Source organism: Mugil cephalus, chromosome 13 (genome assembly GCF_022458985.1).
Source record: "Mugil cephalus isolate CIBA_MC_2020 chromosome 13, CIBA_Mcephalus_1.1, whole genome shotgun sequence".
NCBI lineage: Eukaryota > Metazoa > Chordata > Actinopteri > Mugiliformes > Mugilidae > Mugil > Mugil cephalus.
The window spans coordinates 14,303,949-14,314,562 of NC_061782.1; the positions used below are offsets into that span (position 1 = coordinate 14,303,949).

General features: G+C 41.7%; 2 protein-coding genes across 2 annotated transcripts; both read right to left on the bottom strand.

Moving 5' to 3' along the window:
• Positions 1–66: 66 nt before the first annotated feature.
• chata (choline O-acetyltransferase a) lies at positions 67–6,720 on the bottom strand. The gene is made up of 15 exons (XM_047603315.1): positions 6,414–6,720; positions 6,010–6,110; positions 5,431–5,622; positions 5,175–5,293; positions 4,656–4,709; positions 4,379–4,559; positions 3,819–3,996; positions 3,556–3,725; positions 2,856–2,956; positions 2,622–2,750; positions 2,414–2,536; positions 2,176–2,320; positions 1,940–2,002; positions 1,729–1,866; positions 67–1,365 (listed from the first exon to the last, which is right to left on the bottom strand). Exons 2-15 carry the CDS (start codon positions 6,055–6,057, stop codon positions 931–933), a joined length of 2,076 nt encoding a protein of 691 aa, XP_047459271.1. The 5' UTR covers positions 6,058–6,110; positions 6,414–6,720; the 3' UTR covers positions 67–930.
• Positions 6,721–7,171: 451 nt separating this feature from the next.
• slc18a3a (solute carrier family 18 member 3a) lies at positions 7,172–9,767 on the bottom strand. The gene has a single exon (XM_047603285.1). It carries the CDS (start codon positions 9,260–9,262, stop codon positions 7,712–7,714), a length of 1,551 nt encoding a protein of 516 aa, XP_047459241.1. The 5' UTR covers positions 9,263–9,767; the 3' UTR covers positions 7,172–7,711.
• Positions 9,768–10,614: the final 847 nt, after the last annotated feature.

The following is a 10,614-nucleotide window of genomic DNA, read 5'->3' on the forward strand; positions in this document are numbered from 1 at the left end:
TTAATATAAGCTTCGATTTGATTTCAGTTTGTACCTTTAATTTTCAATAATACTTTGACAGTCATAAAGACAGTGATCACCTCTGGTTGGTTTAATATATATTTACTTTTCAAACTTATAATTACACCCTGTAACGTTAGGCTATATCATACAAAAATAAATAACTTAATTGATATATTATGCTCATAAATTTACAAATACACAGTTTTGACATTCATTAACTCAAAAGTACCCTTTTTTAAAATATTCCACAATTACATTTAGTTTATTATATACACAAGCACAGTGTGAGTCCCAGTATGTGGAAAACGAAGGGTACTTTTTGGAGCAGATATTTTAGTAATACCACATGTGTTTCTGGCACAACAGATAGGAAAGGAAGATACAAACAGAAGTTGTATAGGAGATTGCACAATCTTCAGGTAATCTTTAGCAGCATGCATACATAGTGAGACAAGAAGCCATTTGTCGCAACTCACGGACTAATTTTGCTCTGTCAAACTGGCTGACAGGCGGCACAGATGAAAATGACACTCATGGAAATGGGAGAATGAACCTTCAGATTTTCCTTAAAATCTGGCAGTGATTTTGCAGCAAGACATATAATCTTTTCTTTGGCTGATTCTTAGACTTGTGTAAAATGACAATCGGAAACATAAATCTGCCTCTGAGTCTTATACCGTCAACATTTCAGTTCTGCTCAGATAACCGATACTAATACTATTCTCTTAGAATAAGTCAATGAGATTATCATCAGTACACAATACATTTGACATTATACAGCAGGGCACCTTTACATAACATTTTTTTTTTTTATCACGGTTACAGTCTAAAGTGTGCGAATGAATCAGGAGGAATACATTATTACAACAGACTGGTACACAAATTTAAAACTGCACCAAAATCATTATAACAGGAGCTGATATTTTCTTATGATTTTCTACCCTCCTTCAAAACCTGCACCTCTCCCTGCAATGAAGTCTGGGTTTGGGCCTCCACAGTATTCTGGCCTGGTGTCTTCACCAGGACCTGCGGGGGCGTTTGCTGACTGTTGGCCTTGTCAGATGGTCTCTGAGGTGTTTTGTGTTGGCAGTTTGTTGTTTCCGTTTGTGTGTGTGTGTCCAGCGTCTGACCCTTTCTTTGCTCGCTCGGATTGGAGCCGGCGTTGCATTTATTGCACAAATCCCTCATGTCCAGGAGTCCCTGCACCACGCACTTAACAAATTCTGCTGAGCATGTCTGTTGACTCTCGCGGAAACTGGACACACTAAAGATGATGTGGTCTGACTGAGGGTTGTAGCAAGCGCCGTATCCGTTTGGAACCACGGGGCCGTAGCAGCAGAACATCTCAACAGTAGTCGGGACCTGAGGGAAGAATAAATGATTCAGTAGTGAACTAATGATGATTATCAGAGAGGCAAACTGCTGTAGTAGGAAATTCTTAAAGGATTTAAATTAAAAGAAGCTTTGTAGTAAAAGTGAACATACAGTCCAGCAGTATTTGTAGTTCATAATTTTAATACATGTTTGAATATACATAAATATAAAATAAATCCGTGTTTTTTTCTGTTTTAAGAATCAAAGCCAAAATATCCAACTTTCAAACACACCTCTGTATTTTTATTGAGAGTTTCTCGTTTCTTAACTATACACCCACAGATTTACAGGACTGGCACACTTTTAGAATATGAAAACAGTCACAAAGGATGCTTTGAAATCACTTTTTACCTGACTTGTAGAGAGGATGAACTGATTACTGATGAGATAGGCTTCATCTTTGAATATTTCCGGCTTCTCCATTTTCATTTCATGTGCAATTTCACGTAGGCCCAGCAGATGATTGTCTATTGCCATCCCCGTTATAGCCTAAAAATCAAAAAGTGTGATTATTGTGTTTATTTATCACTGAAATAAAAATCTGCACATAAAGAGCACTTACTAGAATAGTGTACTTTGTCTGCGCAGTTATGGCACCTCGTAACATCTCCATCCTTTCTGCATCCTGCAGAAGTATGTGACTGACAATCAATACTTGGCTAATAAACCTCTTTATTTACAGTTAGTGTAATTTTTCATGTTGAATACACCAGTACAGGCTGCAGGATAAAATTGGATGGCACAACTGAAAGCAAAAAAATAAATACTCTGTTGCATTACCACAGTAAAACATCTTACGCTTGTGCTCTTGAGTTTCTCATCAGTCATCGCTTTGACGAAGGCCAGGGCTTCAGGTGTTGCTGATCGAATGTTGTCCACCCTGCCTTCCCTAAAACGACGTATAGATGCACTCTCGTAGGTCGACACTGGTCGGCCATGACACCTGCAATAACGCACAGAGAACCTGTTGTGTCTCAGAGTCCTGGATTAATGTGATATGTCAGAATTCAATCCTGTAATGTTGATCTGTTGTTACCGATAGAAGGCTAACTGAAGAGCAACCTGGATGTAGGCGTCTGGACTCATTTTCTGCTTCTTGATGAACTCTTTCCCGTAATCGTAGAACTTATGGACGTTCATGTCCAAGTTCCTCACCAGTCTGAGAAGATAAAAGCACATTTTGCCATTAGCTCACAGTATTGATTAACATGTTTGACTGTAGGGAAACCAGAATGAACGCAAACCTCTGGAGTTTGTCAGCAGAAGCAGTAATGAGTTTGTGAATCTCTGGAGTACATTTCCAGCGGAGTCTACGTGGTGCTGGCAGCTCGCTCACACTCGCAGCTCTGACCAGCTTTGATGGGCTGCCAATCCTGATGGCACATGGATACACATAATATAATATTATTTAGTTATTCTGTATTGTTTAAGTTTGATATTTTGTTGTATAATATATCAACAGAACGTCTGTGTCTCACATGTATTTCAGTAGATACTCTGTGCACTGCACAAGGACAATTCCTTCGAAAGCTGAGTGTTCACACACGACTCCACAGCAGCCATCAGCTCCTACAACAAACTGACACGGAAAAGTTATTTTCAGTGGGATTTTCTAAGGGCTGAACTGGAATTATCTAATAATTTGATATAGAATTAATTTGCAATTGCACTTTCATCCCTGAACTCGTGTAGCCTTCAAAGTATTGCCTTGACGCTTTCCTTCATATACATTTCAACTACACATTAGTTGCCCTCAGGAGAGGAAATTATTTAGGGATGGAGCCTCCCTCCAACTCTCCAGGTAGTTAATATGAATCATGCTATGAGAAACCCAGTGCCCTGAATTCTTTATCAGACTGTTTGTAGCAAAGACCGTGCTAATGACATTTCCAATGGAAATGCTGTCCCTCTGCTTGAATATCTTAAAATGTACGTTTTTAATTTGGCATGGGAGTGACTAATTACAACTCACAAGCCTTGTGAGAGATGAACATGAACGTGTTCAGTCATAACATTTTCCCAATTAACTTAGAGCATGAATGGATTGATCTGCATTCCTTTCATACTTCTATATTTCTTCTTTTTCCTCAGTAACTAATATCTGACTCAATTTAGGAATCCAGTGCAAAACCTGAAGGAGACAAACAACAAATGTACTTCCTAGCTGTGTTCACTGACCTGCATTGGCTTGTCGTACCAGCGGTTGCCGCCGTTCTTGGCCAGCCCACCTCCATGCAGCATCATCATCGCACGTGTGGTGTCACTGAGCTCGGGACCGCTGGCATCATCCAGACAGACCAGACACAGGCATCGCTCAATCATGTCCAGAGAGTCCCTGTTGGTAGACTCTGTGGGGGGAAAAACGAGTCTGCATGCATTGCATTGATGACTTAAAGGTGTGTTTTTCTTGGAAGTCTGACAAAAATCTGAAAAAAAACTACCTCTCATTAGTACGCTACGAGACTCGGCCCAATCTGTCCGTCCATCGGAAGTGAGAAGACCTATAGGAGGGAGACGCTCTTCTTCGCTGGCAGCCATCTTGGCGATCTTATCCAGCTGAGTCAGCAGGTCTCTTTCATTCAGTCGGCGGAAGTTGATCACCACATCCAACACAAAGAACTGGACAGATTGGACAGTTTTCAGTGAACTCGTCCCTCTGATTTCTCTGTAATGGTCACAGGGATTCTGTAGAGCTGAATAACTTTTCTGATGGTGTGGATGCATAAACGGGCTTTGTACATTATGCAGTATAATAATTGATCAGGGGCACATTTAATAGGTTCCAAATTAGTTTAGCAGCATAACAACAAGCCCGAGTCGTAAAGAGCTGTTTTTACGAACAATAAGAACAAGGAACAACGGATGGTATGGCCTCTACAGAGTCATGATCTCAACATCGTGGTCAGTCTAGGATTGCTAAAACAAATCCTGACATTCTCCTTTATTTAGCAGCTACTGTCTGCGTCAGCTCTGAAATTAAGCGTTTATATGTCTATCTGACCTGGTTTTTACAAGCCACAATGATGTGTTCAGGTTCTGGCATCACGCTACTCTCCTGGGCCACTAGTGTATCCCTCTCAGACCCTGGTAGGCGGTAAGACGTGAAGAGCCGATAGTACTGCTCCATGCACAGAGGGGTCCCTGCCAGCTGGCCGCGGGCGTAGTCCACAGGAAGAGCACGGCTGCACACAGACATACCCAACACTGTCATATTTAGTTATGTTTTTAATTGAACACGAACTATAGGTGAAGACAATTCTCTATGTATTTGAACTTACGCATCAAGAAGTGTCTTGTATTCTAAAACTCCTGAAATCAAGTGTGCAGCAAACCTAGGAGAGAAAACACTTGGTCACTCCTTCCCTTGTATTCTTTTGTTCTAAATTTAACATGCAGTCGTTTCACTCTTAACAACCTAAATGTTTTATGTAAAACATGTGGTTAAGCCAGTTCCGGATCAATACCGTGCTAACCAAACCTTTCGTTATCTATTAACCTTGCCTCCAGCCTTCGAGGTGGCTAATGGCCATATCTGTCAGTCTGTAGCAAAGAACTGTTCAATAATCAATCAAAGCTGATCTCTAATTAATGGATACTGCTTACTGCCCTTTCTCAAATCTTCATGCTGTGATAATCAAATAATGACTAAGAAATTGTTATGACACATGGCCATTTGTTCCTTCTCACTGTCTGTTGTTGAGGGTGAGTAACAGGGGACACGGCTGGAAAAATTGATCCCTTGCAGTGTATTTGTCTCCTTCATGACTTGTGTTTCTCGGTCGTGCAGCATCTCATACCTTAAAGAGTCAATGGGAGCCCTGAAGTTCTGCTGCGGGAAGACCATCGCAGGACTGGAGTTGACGGGAAGAGCCATTCTGTTGTTCAGGTACATGTCATTGAGCCAGTAGTCATACACCTACAGCAGAAAACACAATGATTTATCTAAAAACACCATAAATTAAGATTATAATTTAATCTTTACAGTTTCTGAACTTTGAAGTTTGTCAGCATGCATTGTGTCCCCGTCATCTTGTTATTATTTATTTATTTTACCCAGTTTGCCTTGCTTTCTCTCCTCTCCATGAGTTTGCCCTGTAGTTGCTCCCCCACTCCTCCAGGGGCTCCAAAGTGCTTCACTATATTTAGAGTCTTGTTGAATTGCTCCTCTGTGAGCAGGTGCTTCATGCACCTCAGGTACATGTCCAGTGTGTCCTTCAGATTGGGCAGCGGCAGCTTGGGGAGACCCTAGACAGGATGAGGGATGAAAACTTCATCTCTTTTTTTCTCTCAAATTTGTGATGGCATATCATCATTTAAAATTTTAAAATCTTTGTATATGTACATGTGCCACAATAATTTTGCAGAAAATTACTTCAAAGTATATAATAATTGTCTGTTGTAGCTTCATTTTTTTTTAATTGACAGCAATTATTATAAGTTTCCATATTCCACCTGACTAAAAATGTCACTTTCTAATAAAATCTTATACATCATTCTTAAATCACCTTAATCTCAATCATATTTTTTGTCTTCTAGGTATTTGAGGTAACAATCATAAAACCTTAATTTTCTCATGTAATTTCCAGATTAAATATATTATTCTTCCTTAAAATTTAAGCATAAGATATTTACATCTCCTGCCCCCAAATCTTTAGAGGGCTCTCTGTCCAGAACTGGCATGTCGGCGGTGCAGAGGGACAGTCAGTCAGGTCGGTTCATGAGACACACTCTGTCTACAAATAAAATTAGATATCAGTACAGTGATACAGTAAGTGAACGCGTCTTGGAATAAATCACTGAAATACTAACTAAAAGCACACTCGTATGGAAATGTAAGACACAGAAAGCTTAAAAAAAAAGATTACTGTTGTTTCTAAACGTGCGCAACTTGTGAAATTTTAACACATGCACCGTCATTTTCAAAATGATCTCGCAATCCTGATGTGAACATGTTCTCATGACTAATCTAGACAAATATCTCGACGAATAAAACAAACTGAACTCATCATGATATACAAATTAAATGTTTTACTCACCAGAAGACGCCCTCTTGTCCTGTGGTTCAAGCAGTTAGTTTATGCTGGTCCATGTTTACTTGAATCCATTTCTTAAAAGGTGACTACTTCGATGCTTTATTATTTTAAGCATCTTTCTATCCCCCCTTCATGGTAAGAACACAACTCCCTCGCTGGCTCAAGAGAGATGCTGAGAGGGTACCTCAGCCTCCTGGCAGCCAGGCTCCTCCCAGAAGTCCTGCTATTCGCCGAGAAGTTTATTTGGCACTTCACATCTTCACCACACCTTATTTAGACGCCGACTCGACGCCTCGGTTGCCCACACACTGTGCAGGACAACAATTAGGACTCGTTTCACATGGATTTCTTCCTCTTGTGAATTTTCATCACTTTTCGTAGACTAACAGGCGCATGCATTGCTTCCACCACACTTTGTGTGAATTAATTTGCGTTGCTTTTTTATTTTTTTATTTTAATATTATGTTTAAACATTTGCATTTTGGGCAAGAGGCTTTGACAAACTATTTCTATACAAATCAACCATAGGACCCTAAATTAAATTATCATTACATTCTCTTTTCATTATAATGATCATTCCATTCAGGCCATGATATGTATAATATTCGATAAGTTAATTAATGTGTGACTTAACATTCACCTTATAAATACATTTCATGTTATCGTAAAATTATGATCATATATCAAATATCCGCTTATCATAAACCACCATAAATAACTGAATGTACTGTCTAAATAAGAGATTTCATTAAACAGTGTGATTCACATAATACTGATTTAATTATGTACATGAATATACATGTATGTACAGTCGCAGATCATACATTGAGGCTATGCATTCCAGAAATACATCATTCAAAATAAATAAACAACACGACGCAGATTTCCACCATTCTCAAACTGTTCTGTGACATACAATATTGCATATTGAGTTTAGCAGCAAAATAAAAATAGAACACGGTGAAAGACGCATACATTACTGTAGTTCATTTCTTAAAATACGTTTACACACAATCCCTGAATACGAGCCTGATACAGTGGTACATACTGTTAATGAATAGACATTTAATTCAGCAAATCTTTCACAATACTCTCACTTTAAAATGAAGAAACGCCAGCGAGCGCCTTTCTACTGCAAAAACCGTTTGATTTGACAAAACCCAAAGGAATTGTCACCAGAAGCAGCAAATAATTGGTGTTGTTACACAATCCTAATCGTGTTATGCAATTGAGTGACTCTGACGGGGCACACACAACTATACATGGGCACTTTGATAGTTTTTCACTCAGTTAAAGGTCTTTTACGCATACTCTCCTCCTGAGGATTCCTCCTCTGAGTACGACCGCTGCGCAAAAGTCTCAATGCCATTCTCGTCGATCGTTGTGCACAAGCCCTTCTTCTTCTTCTCTCGCTGCTCCATCTTAATCGTGTCATACAGCCCCGTCGGGCCGTCTTCCAGGAGCATGTTTCGCTCGGAGAAAGAAGGCTTCATCTGCGACACGTTCTTCAGCAGAAGGAGCGCCGGTGCGTAAAGTACATTGGCGAGCCCCATGCCCAAGTTGAGCTGAGCGAACCCCAGGTTGTGCACTATCTCTCCGGCTACCACGGGCCCCATGGCGTAAGCCACACAGTACGAGATATCTGCGATGGCGTACACGCTGCCATACACTGACACATGTCGCACATCCACCAGGAAACCCAGTGTTGGCAGGAGCGCCGTGTCCACGAAGGCGATGCCAAAACAGATGCCACACAAGGGAATCATGAGCTGACCAAAGTTTTTGCAGGCTGGCACTGTGCACGAGCTCGCACCTATAATAACCATCCCTATAGCCCCATAAAACCATTGCAGGTGAGGGTACTTGGCTGCTAGTTTAACCGTGAGGAATACACCTAAGACGTGAGGGAAGAATGCAGGGAACCATGTCATGCCGATCTCCCACTGGCTGGAATGCATGGTGTCCTCCATCCAGTTGGCGATAGTGGGTTCAAGGAAGGCGAGGGGTATGTTACAGATGGTCAGAGCGCCGGCCACTACAGCTATGTAAGGATCAATCATGAGTTTGTATATAGGGGTGCCCACTGGCATGTTTTCTCTTTCTCTGTTAGAGAAGGGCTTCAGTACAAGCAAACATAAAATACCATCAGCGAGACAAATGCAGGCCAGAATCAAAAAAGGCACCCGCTTCCCGGCGAACTCATAGAGGACCCCTCCAAAGGGGGGCGCCACCAGACTCCCAAAAGAAATGAAAGCCAAGGCAATACCCAGCGCTTTGCTTCTCTCTGTCTCCTCTGTGTACTTGTCTGCGATCAGGGCGATCCCTGAAGTGTCGGCGAAAGCAGAGCCGAGGCCTTGCATGCTGCGCGCCAGGAACAGAGTCGCGTAGTTGTCAGCGAAGGCAAATATTAGAGTGGAGAGAAACATGACATTGAGTCCGATGAAGAGTGGGATATCGTACCCGACCCTGTCTATAAATGTACCACTTAGTGGGTTCACCAGGAGCTGCAGGATGGCCTTGGAGGCAAAAAGAACGCCTATCTGTAGGTCAAAGTTCCCCTTGGTTGCGGTGCTGTTAGTGAAGTTGCTGTGAAGAGCAGCAATGTGGGCACGATCCGCTGCGTTCTGTAGCCCTTCAAGGTAATCTGGCACAATTGGCACAATTACCATGTAAAGCATGTTGTCTAACAAAAGTGCTGTGCAGACTATTACTAGAATAATCCGTTTCTGTCGTTCTGGGTCTTGGATTACGATGCCCAGTTGTTTAGTTCTTTCGCCCATCTGGGACAATTTGGAGGCGGCAGATTGTGCCATGTTAGAAGTCTGTCCCTCTGTTGTCCCTTCCGGCTCCATGATTTTTACTCTTTCTTTCTCAAGTTTTGTTTTTTTCAAAAAAGAATATCCGTTTTACCGGTTCGGTTATAGAATTACGCGCGCTTGGCACATTTGTTCTGTTAGTTTGTTTTCTTATCCAGATGAGTGAGCCTTAATTAGCTAGACAACTTCCCTCTGCTTTACCTCTTCTCTGTGCCTTGTGCTGTCCGTCATCGCATGCGCTTTTCCACCCTTGTTACTTGGACTCGTTTTATCTCTGCCGTCCCCAGTTGCTTCATTCTCTCATATCCCGTCATTCAGGTGACGCGCTGGTCCCGGACAGCGCTCCCGGGTTGGGGATTCACCTATAGCTCAGAGTGCCGTCTCCAGCAGCGCACTGGCTGTTTAAGATCCGCCTGCTGCTCTCCTCCGGCTCCCAGATGCTCCAAGCTGTCTCCAGTCACCTGTAACGCTGTGATCTAAGTCATCATTTCACATCAACCGGACTGGTTTTTGTCGGCCGTGAGAGGAATACACTCTGCAGTTTGTTGACTCCCATAGGTATCCCCCTTCCCCCTCCCATCTTCGCAGATGCCTGTGACGCACGGTCCTGCTGCTCTCCAGCAGATCTTTTATGCTAATTAACCACAAAATCCCGAGTGCACACTACTGTCCGGTCAGTTACTTCAAAGCAGAGACGAAGCTGCTCGAACCAGTTTGTTACATTTGATTAACCTTCCCAGTCTTAAATGACAACGACGATTTAGGTCTTAAAGAGGACATGTCGATTGCGGGCTTGCAATACCACACACATTTAGCTTTTTGACTTTGACACGGAGTCAATAAAACACCCTAAGGAAATCTGTAGTTAGGTTGAAATCAACACAGAACAAAATAGTTTTGTTTCAGCACCACACTCATGTGGACAGTTCCAATGACGAGAGACCGAAGAGATTTAATAATATAGTGTAGTAATAATATTAGTATTTCTCATACTTTAGCCCTCTAATAGAACCAAATTAACTGCGCGCTGTACTTCGCTTTAAATGTTTTCTTCATCTTTTAGAAGAAATATGTTTATTTTTGAACAGCAGGAAAACGAAGCGCGTAGTTTAAATGAGCAAATATCCAACTCGAAGTGCGTGATAATTAAAAATGCTAAATAATAAAACCCCTGTCGCGCCGTTCTTTGTTTTTTTAACACTTAATATAGACGATACTTTACTCGTAAAGTATCAATTTTGTCATCCATACCATCGGCCTTTCATCGGCCTGTTCATTGGCGCAAAGCTATTTAATACATTTTCTTTGCATTTGCGTTTACCCACTCAGCGCTTGTAGAATGCATCAATAAACTTCAAGGGACCTCACTGCGCTTTAAACCTGCGACC